This window comes from Ornithorhynchus anatinus, chromosome 9 (assembly GCF_004115215.2).
Source record: "Ornithorhynchus anatinus isolate Pmale09 chromosome 9, mOrnAna1.pri.v4, whole genome shotgun sequence".
Lineage (NCBI taxonomy): Eukaryota > Metazoa > Chordata > Mammalia > Monotremata > Ornithorhynchidae > Ornithorhynchus > Ornithorhynchus anatinus.
In genome coordinates this window covers 40,379,382-40,399,140 of record NC_041736.1, presented here as the reverse complement: position 1 = coordinate 40,399,140, position 19,759 = coordinate 40,379,382, and the positions used below count along the sequence as shown (strand labels likewise).

At 56.3% G+C, this 19,759-nt stretch overlaps 2 protein-coding genes across 3 annotated transcripts in view; one reads left to right on the top strand and one right to left on the bottom strand.

The window, feature by feature from the left end:
• The first annotated feature begins 617 nt into the window (after window positions 1–617).
• On the top strand, window positions 618–2,682 carry KRTCAP3 (keratinocyte associated protein 3). Of its 2 annotated transcripts, XM_029071491.2 has the most exons (6): window positions 619–805; window positions 908–967; window positions 1,574–1,780; window positions 1,916–2,050; window positions 2,255–2,367; window positions 2,540–2,677. In XM_029071491.2, the coding sequence occupies exons 1-5, from the start codon at window positions 647–649 to the stop codon at window positions 2,360–2,362; spliced, it is 669 nt and encodes a 222-aa protein (XP_028927324.2). In that variant the 5' UTR covers window positions 619–646; the 3' UTR covers window positions 2,363–2,367; window positions 2,540–2,677. The 2 variants fall into 2 exon arrangements, with proteins under 2 accessions (XP_039768976.1, XP_028927324.2); XM_039913042.1 differs by having other exon boundaries at window positions 618–805; window positions 2,255–2,682.
• Window positions 2,683–2,769: 87 nt separating this feature from the next.
• IFT172 (intraflagellar transport 172) overlaps window positions 2,770–19,759 on the bottom strand; it is a 38,314-nt gene continuing 21,324 nt past the window's right edge. The window contains exons 25-48 of the mRNA XM_029071485.2: window positions 19,266–19,410; window positions 18,937–19,026; window positions 17,137–17,234; window positions 16,663–16,798; window positions 16,455–16,571; window positions 16,119–16,261; window positions 10,016–10,109; window positions 9,843–9,907; window positions 9,336–9,516; window positions 9,008–9,117; window positions 8,286–8,427; window positions 7,134–7,232; window positions 6,847–6,956; window positions 6,664–6,727; window positions 6,468–6,554; window positions 5,819–5,935; window positions 5,128–5,238; window positions 4,555–4,674; window positions 4,304–4,399; window positions 4,062–4,121; window positions 3,865–3,963; window positions 3,608–3,761; window positions 3,178–3,269; window positions 2,770–2,941 (exon numbers count right to left, since the gene is read on the bottom strand). Of these exons, the coding sequence (XP_028927318.1) occupies window positions 2,852–2,941; window positions 3,178–3,269; window positions 3,608–3,761; window positions 3,865–3,963; window positions 4,062–4,121; window positions 4,304–4,399; window positions 4,555–4,674; window positions 5,128–5,238; window positions 5,819–5,935; window positions 6,468–6,554; window positions 6,664–6,727; window positions 6,847–6,956; window positions 7,134–7,232; window positions 8,286–8,427; window positions 9,008–9,117; window positions 9,336–9,516; window positions 9,843–9,907; window positions 10,016–10,109; window positions 16,119–16,261; window positions 16,455–16,571; window positions 16,663–16,798; window positions 17,137–17,234; window positions 18,937–19,026; window positions 19,266–19,410 (2,620 nt within the window). The 3' untranslated portion in view covers window positions 2,770–2,851. The remainder of the gene's footprint in view (window positions 2,942–3,177; window positions 3,270–3,607; window positions 3,762–3,864; window positions 3,964–4,061; window positions 4,122–4,303; window positions 4,400–4,554; window positions 4,675–5,127; window positions 5,239–5,818; window positions 5,936–6,467; window positions 6,555–6,663; window positions 6,728–6,846; window positions 6,957–7,133; window positions 7,233–8,285; window positions 8,428–9,007; window positions 9,118–9,335; window positions 9,517–9,842; window positions 9,908–10,015; window positions 10,110–16,118; window positions 16,262–16,454; window positions 16,572–16,662; window positions 16,799–17,136; window positions 17,235–18,936; window positions 19,027–19,265; window positions 19,411–19,759) is intronic.

Below are 19,759 nucleotides of genomic sequence, written 5' to 3'. Positions count from 1 at the left end.
GGTGAGGGAAGTGGGAGGAGAGAAGGAGGGAGGGGGGAAGGGGAAGGAGAGAAGGAGGGAGGTGGGAAGAGGAAGGAGAAGGAGGCAGGAAGGTGAGGGAAGTGGGAGGAGAGAAGGAGGGAGGTGGGAAGGGGGAAGGGGAAGGAGGGAGGTGGGAAGAGGAAGGAGAAGGAGGGAGGTGGGAAGAGGAAGGAGAAGGAGGGAGGTGGGAAGAGGAAGGAGGGAGGGAGGGAGAGAGGAGGAAAGAGAAGGGGGGGAGAGGGCAGGCGGGAGGAGGAGGGAGGGAGGGAGGGAGAGTGCAGAGGGCGGGAGTGGGATTCGGGCGCGGGGAGGAGGAGGAGGAGAAGGAAGTTGCGGGTCCGGCGGGCGGGGGCGGGGCCGGAGCTCAGGTAGAGAGGGCGAGGCGGGGTCAGGGTTCACCGGCGGCGGGAGGGAGGGGCCCGCCGAGCCACCCGGCCATCCAGCCGGCCATCCAGCCGGCCTCCCCCGTCCCGAGCGGGGGCCCGGGCGGCGGAGGATGTGCGGCGGCCGCTGCAGATTCGGTAAGTGACTGTCGGGGGGCCGGGGGCGGGGGGCGGGGGGTGTGTCTGCGTACGTATGTGCCGGTGTGCGCGTTTCAGACGGGCGTCGGGGCCCCCGCCGGCTGATGCGCTGGGGGCTGGCGCTGCTCCTGCTGGGCCACGTGAACCTGCTGCTGGGGGCCGTGGTCCACGGCACCGTCCTGCGACACGTGGCCAACCCCGCCGGACGCCTCACCCCCGAGTACACCGTCGCCAACGTCATCTCCGTGGGCTCCGGCCTGCTGGTGAGCCGAGGGGGACGGGGGCGACGCCGGGGAGGGGAGGGGAGGGGAGGGAGGGGGACCCGGCCCCGCACGCCCTCACACCTTCCCCTCGGGCCTCCCCAGACCATCTCCGTGGGAATCGTGGCCATCCTGGCCTCCCGGAACCTGCCGGTCGCCACCCTGGTGAGCCCGCGCCCCTGCCCTCCGCGCCCCCTGACCCGGGAAGGACCGGCGCCCCGGCGCGGGAGCGGAGGGGGAGGCCCCGCTCTTGGGCCCGAAGCCCAACCTTTGCTTCCCTCCTCCCACCGCCCCGCGTGAGGAAGGCGTGCCACGGTGCCCGCTCGAGGAGAGGGGGAGGGGACACCCAGGACGGTGGGAACCCAAAGCCCCCCGCCCCCCCACGCGAGGAAGGGACGTTCGAAAAGGGAACCCAACGCTGACGGTGGTTAAGCCCTCACCGTGTGCCCGGCGCCGTTCCGACCGCCGGGGCGGGTACGAGGTGGTCGGGCCGGACACGGCCCCCGTCCCACGCGGGGCGCGCGGTCTCGACCCGCGTTTGACGGATGAGGCGACCGAGGCACGGGGAATTTAAGCCGTTTGCCCAAGGTCACACGGCAGACAGGTGGCGGAGCTTGGCCTAAAAGGGGAGGGGGGGAGGATGCGCACTTAAGGCCCTTTTCTCCCCGCCCCCCCCCCCCCGTAAGAAAAGGACAGAGGAGGCCGGAGCGGGGGGTGGGGACGGGGGGGGGGGGGGGGGGTACACGTCCATTTGCCACACCGCCCTCCCAGCACTGGGTGCTGCTAGCCGGGTCCCTGCTGAACCTGTTGCTGTCCGCCGCCTGCTCCTTGGGCCTCCTCCTCGCCATCTCGCTGACCGTGGCCAACGGCGGCCGCCGCCTCATCTCCGGCTGCAACCCGACCCCTCTGGGGCACGCTACGCCTTCGGCCCGGGACTTCCTGGACGCGGACTGTCCCTTCGATCCCACCCGCATTTACGTAAGCCTTTCTCTTCCCCCCTCTCGTGCCGACGGGGCGAGCGGGGGCTCGGGCCCCTCGCCCTCCCGCCCCGGGGCCTCGGTGCTCGTTCGTTCTCTCTTCGGCCCTCACCCTCCGCCCCTCTCCTCTGTCCAGGACACGGCCCTGACTCTCTGGCTCCCTTCCATGTTCATGGCCGCGGCTGAGGCCGCTCTCTCCGGCCGCTGCGGCCTAGCCGCCCTGGCCCTGCGTGGGGTCGGACCCTTTGGGGAGGAAGGACTCCTGGAGAAGGTGAGAGGGGAGTGGGCTAGGGAAGGCGCCGGCCAGGGGAGGGGCGAAGGAGGCGGGGTGGGTAGAGGACGAGCGGAGAATTTCCAAGGCCGGAGGGAGGCCGGGGAGGAGAGACAGTGGTGTTTTGGGGGAGAGGGAGGTGGAGTGGGTCTCAGACTCGGGGCCCGAGTCCCTTATCCCTTCCCGACCTGCTCTTCTCTGCAGCTGGCCGAGCTGGGAGACGCTGACTCCTCTGAAGTGAAGAAGAAACAAGGGTGCCAGGAGGAGCGTTCACAGCTTTTAATGCTGGAAATTAGGGAAAGCCGGGCCTAAGTCAGGTGAGGGCAGAGAGGGAGACTGTGTAACTGAATAAGTGATTGAGTGGAGAGGGGGAGAAATCCCAAGTTTTCTTCCACGTCTCTCTCCTCCCCTCCCGTTGTCCTCCTTGTTTGTCTTCTCTGAGAAGGGAAGGAAGGCTCTCTGTTGTATTATTTTCCTCTTGTGCCCCAGGTGCCGCTCCTGGAGTCGTCATACCTGAGGTCCCCTCGCTGGGATGAAAGTGCGCTTTCCCTACCCTCGGGAAGAGTCTGGAGTGCGGGCCACAGCCCTAGTTCATAATGACTGTAATAAAGGGACCGGTCCTCCCCACCCCAGCCCCACTTGGCCGTATCTCCTCCCGGGGGGGAAGAGGGGGACGAGGGTTGGGGCGGCGCCTCGGGTCAGAGACCGCAGCGGTCTGCTCGAGAACTCTACGAAAACAAGTTTAATGGGGAAAGGATGGCCCCGAGCCCGGGATGGCCCACCATCCCGACCGGCGAGCGGTTACTGGAAGGAGAAGCTGGTGCTGGGCAGCCCTCCACACCACTGGCTGATGAACTTGAGGACGTCCTGGCAGGCGGGGCTGTGAGAGGTCTGCGGGGCAGGGCAGGTCGCGGCGGGGAGAGCGGGGAGAGGGGACTTTTAGACTCCCGGAGGGAAGGATTTGCAGGCACAGTCCCAACAGAACAAGTGAAGTAGGCTCTGCCCCACTCCGTTGCCCAGTTTCCCGTGCCCTCCAGCTCCCACTCCTCTCCCTCGGCCTCGTCCTTCCCCTTCCACACTCACACACAAACTCTCTCTCTCTCTCTCTGTCCTATTTCATTCTTTACCTTGATGGCCATGAGGAACTTGTTCCAGTTGTCCTTGTTGGCTGCCTTCCCCGGACGCTTGAATTCAATCTTGTTCCGCAGGATTGGGTAGCCTGCGGGGTGGGGAGGGAGCTAGCGCTTGGGGCACAGTGCGGGGGGGCTTTAGGGTTTCTGTCCTTTCACTTCCCGGCCCCGAAAGCCCTCACTCTAAGACGGAGCAGCTCCCTGCCTAGGCACAGAGGGATTAAAGCCAGTTCTCCCTTCATCCCGGGGTTGCGCTCTTGCCAAAACCCCGCTTCGGCGGACACCGCGCCACCCCGGGGCCGAGCGGGCTCGTGTCGTCTGACCGGCGTTCTCTCTCGGACCACGCTCAGGACACGTATAGCTGACCCCCTCGGCCCACCCCGTGCGTTCTCTCCTTCCCCGCCAACCCCCTGGGTGGGCCCCGCACCTGTAATGAGGCAGGGCAGTGCCCGCACTCCAGTACTTCCTGCCACCAAGGAGGCCTCGTAGGTGCCTCGCTCGTCCCGAGGGAGAACCTGCTCCAGACGTTGGTCCATGGAGACCGTGAGCACCCAGTCCCGGATCTCCTCCCGCTGGGCCTCCTGGAAGAGGGGCGAGAAGGTTGGTGGCGGGGAGGGCGGCCGACACGCCTTCCGCTCCCCAGAGGACGGCGCCCCTATTGCAGACCCCTAGTTCCTCCCTCACCGGCACGTGCTGCTTGGCCGGCAGTGGCACCTCGAAGGGGATGTCCGTGTCTTCGAAGTCGGAGTGGTCGAGGGCATCCAGGGTGCCCTCTTCAATGGCCTGAAGCACAGGGGGCGGAGGGTGAGCGGATGGCCGCGGGCCGGCCCCCCCCTCAGGCCCGCCTACTCCACCCGGGCCCGGCTGCCCTTTCCACTTACGTCTGTCAGGTCCAGGAAGCGGTTCAAGAAGATGAAGGCCATGTTCTCCCAGCCGACGGCCTGGGGTCGAGGGCACGGGAAGTTACGGAGGAAAGATGACGGGAGGCACGTTCTCCCTCTCTCGCACGCAGGCTATTGGAGGTCCCCCCCGTTCCCCTCCTGACCGCCCGGGGACTTCAGGGGTGCCCGCAGATCTCTTCCCAAATCCTTAGGTCCCTCACCCCGTGCTTCTGCCAGCTTACCTTGGCCGCCGTGCCCGCCTCATAGAAGGCCTTGTCCGCAGGCACGAGCTGGGTGTGACGCAGGAGGGACACGGAGAGCCGGGCACCCACCGTCTCCTAAAGGTGAGAGCCCGGGACAGTTGAGACCTGAAGTCCTAGCTCACCTTCGGCTCCTGGCAGCTCAGGCCGTGGCCACAAACTAGCAAGCGCGTGATCGCTCTCGCTTTCTCTGTCCCTGCACCTCCTCCCGCCCCCACATCGTCTCGGCTCACCAGCTGCTTGATGCTTTGGGCTGCCGAGCGGGTCGCGTAGTAATGAGCAATCAGCAGCATTGTCTCAAACTCCTCGTGGGCAGTCGAGTTGGCCTCGCTGGACTTGACCAGGTTCTCACACTGGGGAGAGACGAAGAAGAACAACTGGTATTTTTTAAGTGCTTACTATGTGCCAGGCACCGTACTGAGCGCTGGGGTGGACACAAGCAGATCGAGCTGGACACAGTCCCTGTCCCACATGAGGCACCCAGTCTTAACCACCATTTTACAGATGAGGTAACTGAGGCCCAGAGAAGTGAGCTGACTTGCTCAGGGTCACACGGCGGATGAGGGGTGGATCCGGAATTAGAACCCAGGTCCTTCTGACTCAACAGGATAGTCTTTGTGGTCTATCCACTAGACCACGCTGCTTCTCTCAGAGAAGAGTTCAGCCCAGGACCGGTTCGAGGCAGGCCCTGGGGAGCGGCTCAGAAACCAAGCATGGCCGGGCCGTGGGGGAAAGCCAGGGAGAGAGAGGAACGACCCCCGGGGCGGCCCCTTCCCCGACGATGGAGCGCAGCCCAAGCTCCTCACCAGGTTGAAGAGGACGTCCCGGAGGTCGGCCCAGCTGTGATAGGCCTCCGCGCTGTTCGTGCCGGTGGCGCTCACCATGTCGGTGAAAATCCTTTTGTAGATGTTGAAGTTCTGGTGGGGTGGCAGGAGGAGAGGGGACGGAGGAAAACGGGGTCGGGGAGGGAGACGAGGCAGCTTCCGCTACCCGTGCACTTCCCTGAATTCCTCACGGGGGAAACAAAGGATGATTTCTAAGAAAACCAAGACCGTTGCGGGCAGAGAATGTGTCTGTTTATTGTCCGTTGTACTCTCCCAAGCACTTAGTACAGTGCTCTGCACACAGGAAGCACTCAATAAATACATCTGAATGAATGAAACTAGGATGGGACAAATCTGGACCTAGGATGGAAAAAGAGGGGCTGTTTGCAAAAATTAGCCTTGGGGGTGGTCCCGTACAGACAGCCGGGGTTTCTGGAGGAAAGGAGGCTTACCAGGGAGTAGAGACCTCTCTCTAAGGGCTGTGTTTTCCCTGTGGATGGCATTTCAATTTAGGGCGGGGGAGAGACCAGGGAAGGAAAGCTCTGCAGTGCAAGGAAAGGGTAGAGCTTGTTGAAAGGAGCAGGTCACTGGGATCATCTGTCGCCTAGTGGTTAGCTGCTGGGAAGTCTTCCCCGGGAGGCAGAGGGTGTTTCCTCGGGGAGGCGGGGGGTACCTGGGGGTTGGCGGGGGCTCCGTGCTGCACGTACAAGGCCAGGGCCTGGGCCCAGCCGCCCTCCCGGATCAGGTGAGTCGCGTAGAGAGCCACGTACTTGTGCAGGATCTTATAGTTCTGCCCGGGGAGGGGAGGGGTGGGAAGGGGAGAAAGTGGGAGACGGATCAGGCTGAGGGCCCGAGAGGAGGAGGAGGAGGGATCCAGGCCGAGCCAGCCTGGCCTCCCACCCCAGGACGGACAGAGGGAATCTCCGATCTGAGCCTGGATTGGAGGGGGCCGGCGGGGGAGGAGGCTGGTTAGGAAAGGAACCAGGGATGTGGGAAGGGAAAGTAATTATAATTACAGTGCTTGTTAAATGCTTACTACGTGTCAAGTACTGTTCTAAGCGCTGGGGTAGACAAGTTATTCAGGTTGGACACAGTTCCTGTCCCACGTGGGGCTCTCAGTCTCAATCTCCATTCTACGGATGCGGGAACTGAGACCCAGAGAAGTGAAGCGACTTGCCCAAGGTCACCCAGAAGACAAACTGTGGAGCCGGGATTAGAACCCATGACCTTCTGAGTCCCCAGGCCTGAGCTCTATCCACTACACCTTAATTTGGAGGGGGGGGGGAAGGGAGGTGGAAGGATGGGGTGGGTCGGAGAAGTACCTGCTTGGTGGCCGTCTCAATACACTTCTCCCACTGACCCTGCTCCACGTATAGGTCTAAAGCAGCCACGACGTCTACGCCCACAAGCTGGGAATGGGGAGAAGGGAGGGAGAGAGAGATGATAGGAAGGAGATGGTGTCCCCTTGCCCCGATCCCCCTCACCCCTCCCCGGTTTTCCCACTCCCCAAGGTCTCACTGAGTCGACTTTGCCTTGGTTCTTCAGGAACTCCTTATACTGCTGGTCCACGTAATCTTCGTACCTGAGGAGAGAGGGGGGAACCCCTTCCTTACCTTCCCGCCCCCGGGCTCAGCCCCAAGGAAGGAGAAGAGGGATTCTCCTAGGAGGCCCCTGAATAATAGGGTGGGGGCTCGGAGTTACCGGGGGTCCAGCTCCTTGGCCACACGTTTGGCCTTGTTCCACTCCTCGCCCTCCATGAACGCATCGATTGCCTCCTTGACCAGGTCCAGGTTCAGGTAGAGTTCCGCGGCCTACGGGGTTGAGAGGCAGAGGTTGGAGAGGCTGGGCGGGCCACCTCTGGCTCCCGCTCGCACGCGGTCCTCTGACCGGGCCACCGCCCCGACCCCCGGGCACCTTCCGACCCAGGCCCCCGCCGTCCCCTCCCCGAGCGGCCCACACCCACGTCCGCTCCCCGGCCCCCTTCTTACCGCACTGTGTTTGCCCAACCCAACCAACTGAGGTCCCACCGTCCGAACCACGGCCAGGCTGCGCTTCGGGGGCAGAAACTTGATGGAGAGCTCAGCTGCCTGGGAACAGGAAGGAGGAGGACGATGACGAGGGATCAGCTCGAGGGAGAATTCGGGGTTAAGACCTATAGTCATAATTTATTCCAAAGTGCCACTTAAGCACTCTTAGGGTCCCAGTTTCCTCTTCTCATACACGACTTTTAGCCCTACGTCAACCGCTTAAGCCATGGAGATTTCCTGTTTATTATGACAAAGTTTTAATTTTTTTAAATTTAAGGTATTTCTTAAGTCCTTGCTATGGGCCAGGCACTGTACTAAGCACTGAGGTAGATACAAGCTAATCAAGTTGGACATGGTCCCTGTCCCACATTCATTCATTCATTCAATCATATTTACTGAGCGCTTACTGTGTGCAGAGCACTGTACTAAGTGCTTGAGAGAACACAATATAATAATAAACAGACACATTCCCTGCCCACAACCGAGCTTACAGTCTAAAGGACTGGGGCTCATAGTCTTAACCCCCATTTTACAGATGAGGTAACTGAGGCAGAGAAGTGAAGTGACTCGGGCAAGGTCACACATCAGACAGAGGGGTAGAGCCACGATTAGAACCCAGGTCCTTCCGCTACGACTGTGGAGTCTCTCATCAGGAGCAATGAGATGACTGGGTAAACAGGTAAGCACCCAATAAATACGACTGATTGATGGACTGAATGACTGAGAACCTGCGTGGAGCAGTTAATTCTGGCGCTCTCTCGCCCCTGCCAGTGGTGTTCCCGCTGGGAAGCTGAGTGTAGCGAGCAAACTGGGATCATCATGGTAAATCAGGATGGCTGAACCCCCAGGATCTCTCCCCACATCTGTATCCACTCCATTCCTGACCCGGGAGACACAATCTATAGGTTCTCAGTCAAGATTAGACGAAGCACAGGGAGATGAGTAGAAGAGGAGTAAGAGGACACAGTAAAGCGCTCAATAAATAGGACCGGTTGATGGACTGACGGGGAAAAGGGGGTAAAGAATAGAGAATCAGGAAGAGAGGGCTAGATGCGGGTCGGAGGGGAGCCCAAAAGAGCCAGGGCGGGACCCGCGGGGCCCGTGTTCTCTTACCTTCATCCAGCATTTCTCCAAAAGGCTGCTGGCCCCGCCAACGGCTCCGGGGTCACGCACTTTGAGGTAACAGTCGACGGCCCGATTGTACTCCCCGGCCTGCTCCCACTGCCGGGCCTGCTCCACGAGCCCCTCCAGGCCCCTGGGTGTGGAGACAGTAGGCCGCAGGCTTGGGCCAGGGGACGGGCTAGTGGTGGTCGTGGGCTCGGGGGGAGGGGGGTTCTCCATCCCCGTCCCCAGCCCCCAACGGTCTCCTCCAGGCCCTTGTGTGTTGACAGAAGGCCGCGGTCTTTGGCCAGGAGATGGGCTAGTGGAGGACGGTGGCCCGAGAGCCCAGATGACCCTCCCGACCCTCTCCAACAGGCCGTTTCCTCACGGCCACCTCTGGGTCCCCATCTTCCTCCCCACTCTCATCCAGCTGTTCTCTGGACTCCCTTGCCTAAGAATCTTAATAATTAGGGTATTTGTTAAGCGCTTATTATATGCCACGCACTGTTCTAAGAGCTGGGGTGGACACGAGAAAATCGGGTTGGACACAATCCCCGTCCCACGTGGGGCTCACAATCTTAATCCCCATTTTAAAACGGAGGTAACTGAGGCCCAGAAAAATGAAACTTGCCCAAGGTCACAGAGCAGGCCCGTGGCGGAACGGGAATTAGAACCCATGACCTTCTGACTCCCAGGCCCGTGCTCCATCCACTGGACCACGCCGCCTCGCTTACCGGGCTCCCTTTTTGGTGGTCTCTCGCTCGTACTCCTCCTGTAGGGCTTCCAGCTGGCCTGGGACGTAGTCCTTGCAGATGCGGAGAGCGTCGTTCCAGAGCCCGGCTTCCTGCTCAGGGCGGGCGGGGGTGAAGTCCGAGCCCATTAATCGGGAGGGAGTTAGCCCGCCACCCTCCGGTCCCCTCCCTGCCCACCTGCCCTCCCACACCTCCAAGTCATTCCAGGCCTCCAGACCTTCCGCTTCCCCATGTCCGCGTCCCTCTCCTCTCCCCACCCTGCCCCTTCCGGCCCATCCCACTGACCGCCCCGGCCCCCACGCTCTCCCACCTTGTAGTAGGTGAGTGCCAGGCCAGGCCTCTGGGCCCGCAGGAGCAGCCCCTCAGCTCTCTGATAGTCCTTCTCCGCCAAGGCAGCCTGGGCCTGTTCCACCAACACCTTCGAGATGCTCTCTGGGTCGTGAGCCTCGGCCACCCGCTGCGCCGCCTCCCAATCCTGGTTGTGGATAAACCTGCCCGCCGCCCGTGGGGCCGTGTTGGGAGGGGAAACGAGGCCAACGGCAAGAGAGGGAAGACAGGAGGGCAGGGACGGGAAGGGGAGGAAAGAAAGGAGAAGGAGAGGGGAGGGGAGAAGGGAAGGAAGGGGAAAGGAGAAGGGGGAAGGAAGTGAAGGGGAGGGGAGGAAAAGGAGGCCCCATTTTTGTGAATGGGATAGATGGGCGCCATGTGAGTGAGGGGACTAGCCTGTCCATGTCCGGGCAAAAATGAAGGGAGCAGTTGCCGGGGGCGGGTGTTGGGAAATGGTAGGAAATCTAGGAGATCTAGGGGCGTCACTTACATGAGCACAGCTTCTTTGGGTTTCCCAGCTCGGATGAACTCCGCTTCAGCTTCTTCAAACTTCCCCTGCAGGAGGGGTGGGGGATGGTGGGGAGAAGGCGTTGAGGAGGAGGACTGGCGGGCCCGGGGCAGAGGGAGGACTGGGGCTGGGCGGAGAGGGAACAGGTTCCATACCTCATCCTCTAGGAACATGGCATATTTGAGGTGAATCTCCAGCGTTCTGTGCTTTAGGGCAAGCCGGGTGAGATCAAAAGCAAAATCAAAGGAGCTGGAACAGAGACGGAGCAGGTGAGGGAGATGCATCGCAACTCTTCTTTTTGCAAAGACACGGAGAGGGAGACGGAAGCCAAGAGACAGAGCGAGAGGAGAAAGAGATAGCTAAAAGAAACAGGTGGGAAGAGAAAGATGGAGAGACAAAAAGATACCAAAAGAGAGAATGAAAAAGAATACAGAGAAAAGAACAAGAGCAGAAGGTACTTTTCATGGAGTCCCGGGCTCAACACAACACTGAGACTGATCAGTGTACCCGGGAGGAAGGAAGGACTAAGGTTGGAGAGAACCAGCTGTCTCAATTTCTGCCCCCTTCTTCCCCCTGAGACCACTCTCTCCCTCTCTCTCTCTCCAAGGTGACCTCCCCGCCAAATCCAACGGACTCTACCCTACCCTAATCCTCATCGACCTCTCGAGCTGCCTCGGACGCCATCGATCACTCTCTTCTCCTAGAAACACTTCAAACCTTGGTTCTTCCGAGACCCCGTTCTCCCCTGGTTCTCCTCTTACCTCTCTGGCCGATCCTTCTCAGTCTCTTTCTCCAGCTCTTCGCCTGCCTACCCCGGCCACCCCCAACTACCTGTGGGTGTCCCTCGAGGCTCCGTTCTGGCTCCCATTTTCCTCTCGATTTACACTCGTTCCCTCGGGAGAGCCCATCCGCTCCCACGGTTTCACCTCCCCCCTCTAAGCAGATCATTCCCAAATCTCCCCTTTTTAGCCCTGACTGCTCTTCTATTCTTTCCTCCTGCCTCTAGGACATCTCTACTCGGATGACCGACCGTCACCTCAGGTCCGAGACTGAACTCCTCATCTTCCCTCCGAAATCCTCTCCTCCAATTCACTTTCTCATCACAGTTGACACCATCACCATCCTCCTCGTGTTTCAGGTCTTTGAGTGGATAGACCACGGGCCTGGGAGTCAGAAGCACCAGGGTTCTAATCCCAGGACTGCCAATTGTTTGCCGTGTGACCCTCGGCAAGTCACTTAACTTCTCTGTGCCTCAGTTACCTCATCTGCAAAATGGGGATTAGGACTCTGAGTCCCACGAGGGACATGGGACTGTGTCCAACCTGAACTCAGTACAGTGCCTAGCGCAGAAGTGAGAAGTACTTAACGAATGCCGTTAAAAGAAAGGGACTAACCTTGGCATTATCATTCCTCCCTCTCATCACCACCCACAGTCAGTCCATCACCAAATTCTGGTGGCTCTTCCTCCACAACATTTCCAAGAATCCACCCCTTCCTTCATCCAAGCGTCCACAGTCTCTCCCCTCTCCAGTCCCTACTCCTCTGTCCCACTGGGAATGTTTTTCTTAAACACTGTTCTGTGCACATCTCTCCACTCCTCAACAACCACCAAACAGAAACTTCTGACCACTGGCTTTAAGACACTCAACCAGCTTCTCCCTCCTACTTATACACTCTCTTCTCTCACTACATCCCAGCTCACACTCCCTCAAACTCCCAATCAAGCTAAGCTCTCAAACTCATACTTACTGTGCCTCCTTCTTATGTCTCCCTCTGCCAACTTAATAATAATTATTATTACTGTGGTATTTAAGTGCTTAATTATGTGCCAAGCACTGTTCCAAGTGCTGGAATAGATACAAGGTAATCAGGTTGGACACAGTCCCTGTCCCACTTGAGGTTCACAGTCTTAACTTTTCACTCATACCCTCCCTTCTGCCTGGAACCTCCTCCTGCTTCACATAGGGCAGACTACTGCTTTCTATAACTTCAGAGCTCTTCTGAAATCACATCTCCTCCAGGAGGCCTTCCCTGATTGACTTCTATTCTCCCCAACCGCTGCTCAGCATTTCCATGCCACCAAGGCACATGGACACTTACAACAACCAGTAGGCAGTTAGTGTTTCATTATACTTTATTATTTCCTCCTCTCCGGAACTGATTTTCGTGTCTGCCTCCTCCCCTAGGTTGTAATTTCCTCGGAGTCAGGAATCTCCCAAGTGCTCGGTACAGTGCTCAGCAACAGTGCTCAGCACACAGTAGATGCTCAATAAATACTCTGATGGATTGATTGAAGCTTATCCTGTTGAACTCCACAGGCAGCTCATTTTCCAGGGTTTTCATTGGTAACTCCATAGAGTGCCGTATGGAGTTAAATAAACATTTTAGACTATGGAGTTTAAAGCTAAGGGCACAGACCCACAAGTCAGAGGACCTGGGTTCTATTCTGGCTCTGCCACTTGCCCGCTGTGAGACCTTGGGCAAGTCACTTACCCTCTCTGTGTCTCGGTTTCCTCCTCTGTAAAATATGGGGTCGAATATCTGTTCTGCCTCCTACTTAGATTGGGGCTCCAGGTGGGACAGAGTCCGCATCTGATCTGGTCATCTTCTAACGACCCTAGCGCTTAGTACAGTGCTTCATCAATCAATAAATGGTATTTACTGGGCACCTTCTGTGCACAGAGTACTCTACCAAGCGACTGAGAGACTAGAATACAACAGAGTTGCTAGAGACTTTTCCTGTCCGCTAGGAGCTTACAGTCTAGAGGTGCTTGACACATAGTAAATATTTAACAAATATCCCAATTATTATTATCAAAAGCGCTTAACAAATGCCATTTTTATTATAATTGTTATTATTATTATTACCCCCGCAGCCTCCTGCTAACGGACCAGGGACCCTGCTGACACCTGCAGCTCTTCTGACTCTCCCTCCCCTCTTTCCCATTCCTCCCCCAGATAGCCTTCTGACCCCTGATTTCTTTTAATGGTATTTGTTGGGCGCTTACTAGGTGCCAGGCGCCGTACTGGCCGCAGGCTGATCAGCTCAGATGCGGGCCATGTCCCACATGGGGCCCACGGTCTTGATTCCCACTTTCCAGATGAGGTAACTGAGACAGACACATTCCCTTAATTTCTATTAAGTGGCGGTCCCACAGCAGACAAGTGGCAGAGCCGGGATTGGATTGCAGGTCCTTCTGACTCCCAGGCCCACGATCTACCCATTAAGCCACACTGCTTCTCCACCTAAGGCTGTGGGGCTTGCGTCGCTCCCTCCCTGCCTCCCATCCCAAAAGCCTCCCACTTTTCACCTTTGGCTCCGTGTCCTTTCATTTTTTCCTGATCTCTGTCTGGGGTCTTTTTGACTTCCAGGGGCTCTCCAACCCTATTCAACTCTCTCCTTCTCCGCTCTCCTCCCCACTCCTGGCCCCGCTTTCTGTTTCCTGACCTGTGGATCTTTTTCCCACCATGGTTCTGTAATCCCCTGGGCTAAGAGAGAACCCCAGCGCACTTATGTCCCTATCTGTCATTAATTTATATTAATGTCTGTTTCCCCTCTAGACAGTAAGCTCGTCGTGGGCAGGGAATGCATCTGTTTACTGTTGTACTGTATTCTCCCAAGAGCTTAGTACAGTGTTCTGCACACAGTGACTGCTCAATAAATATGGCGGAATGAATGAATTAGGTAGGGACCTCCATCTCACCGTCCGGATGTCTTACCTATACTATTGAGAAATGCCACCCAGAATGAATCGATCAAACGTGTTTTTTGAGCGCTTGCTGTGTGCTAAGCGCTTGGGAGAGTACAATATAACAGAGTTAAACCTCCCAGCCATCTGGCTGATCGGGTCCTCCTCTGAATAACTCTGCAGACGAAAGCTCCATTTGCCATTAGAGGCAACAGGGTCAAACTCCAGGAATCAAGTTTGAAAGTTATTGGCTTAATGCAGGCCTGGTCTGGCCCCACCCACTTTGCTTTCTCCCTGAGGCTAAGAGCTCTATTCCTCCTTGCCCCAGTTTATCAGCAGCGTCACTGACCCCACCCTCTGTTCCTATCAGATGGGTTGTGAGAAACAGCCAAAGCCAGAAGGCCTGCGCTCACCATCTCTCTCACAAACATATATAAATGCACTTAAAAAACCATGTTCCCATTCCTTCCAGCTACGAGATCAATCTGGAATTTTTTATGACAGGTTTCAAATGAAACTTTTTCTGGTGAAAGGAAGATGGAACTGGCTTTTATTATGAGGTGAGTTGGGACAAAACTCCCGTCCCTTATCGTCTGGGGAGGGATCACCTCCTCATTCAGAATTCATAGATTGAAATAATAATAATAATAATATTGAAACCCACTTGCTTAATCTTTAATACGTTTCCAGGACAGGGTTTTTTCCATAGTACTGTTCTAAGAATTCTTTAGCAAATGCATAGTGACTGCCCGGCTCCAAAAAACCTCTCACCCTTACCCTGTAACCTCTGGCTTCCTTCCTGTCCCAGTTCTCAATTTTTTTTTTTAATATTTGCCAGAGACAAAGATGGACAACATTTTTGTAGTGATGAGACTCTACCCTGTGGAGACGTGTTTGTTTATTTAAACCTATTACTGTCTGGCTTTAATGGGTGCCCTTCGGTGAACAATTACTCTGTGTTTGCCCTGCCTCCTCCGCTACATAATTCTGGAGATTTCAATCATGTCATCTTTCGGCCTTCATCTTTCTGGATTCGGAAGTACTAGTCTTTTCGGTCTCTTTTACAGAGAGCTGTTCCAGCCCTTTGATCATTCAATTAACCTTGGCTGTTCCTTTTCTATCTTCCTTATGACTAATAATAATAAATGATAGTTTTGGGATTTGTTTAGCGCTCACTATTTGCTAAGAGCTGGGGTTGAAATAAGATAATCAGGTCAGGCTCAGTCCCTGTCCCATAGGAGTACTTAATGGAGATGGTGGTTCTTTTTTTTTTTTCTGGGTTTCTTTTAAGGGGGTATTTGTTAAGTGTTTATTCTGTGTCAAGCGCTGGGGTAGATACAAGTTAGTGTGGCCAGATACAACCCCTGTCCCGCATGAGGTTCACAGTCTAAGTAGGAAGAACAAGTGTTAAATCCCCATTTTACAGACGAGAAAACCGAGGCCCAGAGAAGTGAAGCGACTTGCCCCAAGTGACACAGCAGGTTATGTGGTGGAGCTGGAACTAGAACCCAGGTCCTCGGGCTCCCAGGTCCTTGCTCTGCCTACAAGGCCACGCTGCTTCTCTATTTAGATTTAATGATTCAATGATCCTATTGATTCAATGGAGAAATAGCATGGCCTATTGGACGGAGCACAGGCCTGGGAGTCAGAAGGACCTGGGTTCTAATCCCGATTCTGCCACGTGTCTGCTGCGAGACCTTGGAAAAGTAACTTCTCTTTGCCTCAGTTACCTCATCTGTAAAATGGGGAATAAGACTGTGAGCCCCATGTGGGACATTGACTGTGTCCAACCTAATTAGCCTGTATCTACCCTAGGGCTCAATAAAGTGCCTGGCACATAGTAAGCGTTTATGAAATACCATGAAAAAAAGAAATGGATTTCCAAGATGCAGGAGCAACCAGGCCTGCACCTGATTCCGGAAAAGGGATCCTAGAGCACATTCCAAAGGCTGGCCACCGGCCTCCTCCTCCTGCCTTCCTACAAATCTCCTCCCTGAAAGGTTGGCAGAGAAGTCAGCGGGGTCTAGTGGAAAAAGCACAGGCCAGGGAGTCAGAAGGACCCGGATTCTAATCCTGGCCCCGCTGCTCACCTGCTGTGTGACCTCGGGAAAATAACTTTAACTTCTCTGTGGCTCAGTTTCCTCATCTGCAAAATGGTGATTCAATGCCTGTTCTCCCTCCTGCTTAGACTGGGAGCCCCAGATGAGACCTGATTATCTTGAATCTACTCCAGTGTTTAGTACAGTGCTTGTCACATAGTAAGCACTTAATATTATCCATAATAATAATAATAATAATAATGTCGGAGGGATGGAGAGGTGTCTCTGGCTTCTCTAGGCCACTGCGTCCTTCACCCTGTCCTAGCTGCAGCCTGCTATTACTGGTGCGAGGCTCTCTGAAGAGCTCCAGTGGGATCAAAGAGATCTGAGGCAGGAGCCGAAATAGTCCATCCCTTTGCTCTGTTCTCCCGGGGGGCTCTTCCTCGTTGCTGGGGTCTTGGGACAGCTGCTCCAGGGAAGGCCACCCCCACTCCCCCCACCCCAGGCGAGGACCAGGGCTTGGGGCTCACCAGTTCTCAACGGCATGGTCCACCACAGTCTCCAGGAGTCCCAGCTTGTTGAGAAGCCGCACGGCGGCCTCCCCTCCTAGGCTTTTGGCCCACAGAAAGGCCACGTGCTTGTGAGCGACTGCCCCTCCGTAGGTCTTAGCCACCTGAAAGGGCGCAGAGAGGCCCAGTGACTACCAGCCCCAAATCCCCAGGGCCAAGGATCACCTGACTTGTAGCCCCCGACCTGTCACTGCAGGTCACAGAGCCTGCTTCGGGGATCAGAGATGCCCCCCGGATACCTGCTGGGGGCAGGGGGCGGAGGGAAAGGAGTAAAAGGCAGGTGACTGGAATCCTTACCCGGAAGGCTTCTTCCCAAAGTCCATTGGCCCGGTACATATTCACCGTTGCCTTCCACTCCTGAGCCTCCAGGTAGTGATACTCGGCTTCCTGCAGGTGACCCTCGGCCTCCAGCTCCTGGGCGAAGAGGGTCAGGTCAGGGGTAGCCGAAACGGAGGCTACCGACTGGGGGACGGGAACGCGGCAGGAGGTGGTGGGCCCGACTCACCTTGGCCAGGTGCTGGTGGGTGTCGCTCAGCAGGTCCGGGTGGTGCTTCCCCACCAGGCGGATCATGTCGTCGTACAGTCTGTGCTTTTTGAACATGGTGATGGCCAGATCTGGCTCGTCCACCGTCACGTACAGTCTGGCGGCAGGGGCGTGACCTCAGATCCACCTGCCCGGCCAGAAGGTCTGCCTCCTCCAATCTACGGCCTGGAGGGTTGGTCCCATTCTGCCCTCCAGGGCAATGGGTCTGGGGGGGCGGGCGGGGGACCCCCGAGGCACCCTGGGGCTTGGAGCATCTCCACTCCCAACCTGAGCTCTTCCCCGCACTCCCATCACATGGCCCGTCCCTGCCTACTCCATTCGGCGAGAGGAGACAGATGGGTGGGGTGAAGGAGAAGGAATCCTCATCTCCAGACACCACGTGTCTCCTCCTCCTTTAGCACTTTCCCCTTCTCCCTCCCTGCCCCAGGAACTTACCTTTCCGCCTCTCTCAACTTGCCCTGCTTCTCCATCTCCTGGGCCTGGGTGATATACAGCACGGACACATCCTCTGGCCTCATGCACTTGGTCGCCAGCTAACCAGACATACAAGGCCGATTAGAGCCTCGCTGACCCCATTAATGCCACTTAGGGATTGGGGAGTGACATACACAGCAGGAGGTAGGTAGCCCCTTGCACCCTCAATGGGTAAAGCCAGGAGGAGGAGGTAAAGCCTTTGCGGCTACTTTTGCAAAAAAATAATAATTAGGATGGTATTCATTACGTGCTTACTGTGTGCCAAATACTGTTCTAAGCTGGGGTAGATAAAGGTAATCAGGTGGTCCCACGTGGGGCTCACAGTCTTAATCCCCATTTTACAGATGAGGTCACTGAGGCACAGAGGAGTTAAGTGACTTGGCCAATAATATAATAATATAATAACTAATAAAATTAGGGCATTTGTTAAGCACTATGTGTTCAACACTGTTCTAAGCGCTGGGGTAGATATCAGGTGGCACACATTCCCTATCCCACTTGGGGCTCACAATCTAAGTAGGAGGTATTGAATCCCCATTTTTGAGTTGAGGAAATTGAGGTCCGGCAAGCAAGGGGCTGAGCCGGGATTAGCATCCAGGTCCTCTGAATTTCAGTGCCTTCCCCTGACTTTCGCCACGCCGGTCTCCTCAACAACCAAGTCAGACTGGAGAAATCCTGCTGCTGCCTTAAGACTGCAGAGCCCGGCAGACCCCAGAGAAATTGGGTGGGGAGGGCGAGCAGAGCGGGGTCTTCCTGTCGTTCCAGGACCCCACAGGTCAATTCACGACTAAAGAAACTAAGGGCCACAGCAGTGACATGAGGGAGCTCATATCCTCGTACTCTACAACGTTTTCCTCTCTGTAATTTATTTCAATGCATGTCTATCCCTCCAGTTTGTAAACTCTTTGTGGGCCGGGAATAAGTCTACCAACTCTGTTGCTCTGTACTCTCCCAAGTGCTCAGTACAACGCTCTTTAGACGTCAAGGGCACAATAGATACCACTGATAGATTGACTGCAGTCCTTCCTCCCCTGGCAGTCAGGATTAGGAGGCTGCCCCAATCCCAGCCCAGAAGCCTCCCCGGATGCTACCCGATGTCCGGCAACTGCAGTGACCTGGTGACAGTGGCTACGGCATCATCAACACCATCATCAGCAGCGACTGTTTGCTGAGCGGAGTACGCTAGGCGGACGTATAGAAGAACAGGCGTGGTCTACCGTTCTCCAAGCGTTATCCCTGCGTTTACCCTGTTAGAATGGAATGACTCATCTCCAGGGACCCTGGCTGGTGGATACTGTCGGTAGCTGTGGGCCAAGGTGTTCACGGAGTGGGAGGCTCTTCTCCTCACCACGCCCCGCTCTCCCTGCTCCAAGACAAATTCCTACATTTGTACAAAGTTGTACAAATTTGCTCGATTTGTACATTCCAAGTGCTTATTACAGTGCTCTGCACATAGTAAGCGCTCAATAAATACTGTTGAATGAAAGACAAAGAGGTGCCGCTCAAGGGGGCTCAGAGCTAGTCGGCTCAGTGTGGCCTCACCTTGGAGACAGGTAGGAAAGTGGCGGAAGAACTTCCGCTCCCTAAAATCCCCACCCTTGAAAGCTCCCCTACATGGTTCTGCCCCAGCAGCCCTGAATCTGGCCCTTCCCTCAAGGAGTTTACAATCTCATCGAGGAGACAGAACCCAGAACAAGAATCAACAGGCAAACGCAGTCCACGACTACCGGAATACCTCACCGGCTCCCTCCTCGATCCCACCTTATATGCTTGCTCCCAGCGTCCGGCCTGAGTGTACATGTCGATGGCATCCTTTGTTCGGTCTCCCTTGATGAACAGCGCCTCTGCCATCTGAGGGAGGGAGGGAGGGACGGAGGGATGGAGAGGTTGTTAGGCAAGGGGAAGGATTGTACCTCTTCACACTACTGAACGTTCATCTCAGCTTTCATTTGGTTGTAGCTCTTACTGACCACTCCTGGAGGGACAGTCTTCCCATCTGGACTTCCTAGTGGGTTGATGGTTGACAGGCATCATTCTAGCTATTTTTTATGGACTGGAACACTCCTTCCTATGAGGGAATCATTTCTCACCTCAAACTCCTGCAGGGATGCATAGTGCTGGGCTATACGGGGATAGTACTTGGCAGCTGTGCTCTGGTCCTGCAGATCCAGGATATAAACAGCCTTCTTCCACTGTCGGGCACCCAGGGCGGCCTCGATCGCCTTGATGGAGCACCTGGTGCGTGTCGGGGGGCGGGAGGGGGGAAGAGATACCGATATAAGGCCCAGTGGATAAAACGCGGGCCTGGGAGCCAGAGTGGTGTGACCTTGGGCAAGTCACTTCCCTTCTCTGCGCTGCAAGATGGGGATTTGATACCTGTCCTCCCTCCTGCTTAACCTGGGAGTCCCATGTGGGACAGGGACTGCATCCGGCCCGATTAACTCATATGAATCCCAGCACTTAGTAAAGTGCTTGACGTGTAGTAAGTGCTTCACGGACACCATAAAAAAAAAAAGAATTGTGATCACCATTAAGTATTGTGTTAAACACCAGAGGAGATGCACTCCAATCCAGTCAGACCCAG

Excerpts from the sequence above, each read along its gene's own strand:
- KRTCAP3 (XM_039913042.1), top strand. The coding sequence starts at position 647 with ATGCGCTGGGGGCTGGCGCTGCTCCTGCTGGGCCACGTGAACCTGCTG. Across the intron at positions 806-907 it reads CCGTGGGCTCCGGCCTGCTG|ACCATCTCCGTGGGAATCGT; the intron begins GTGAGCCGAGGG and ends GGGCCTCCCCAG. Across the intron at positions 1,781-1,915 it reads TCGATCCCACCCGCATTTAC|GACACGGCCCTGACTCTCTG; the intron begins GTAAGCCTTTCT and ends TCCTCTGTCCAG.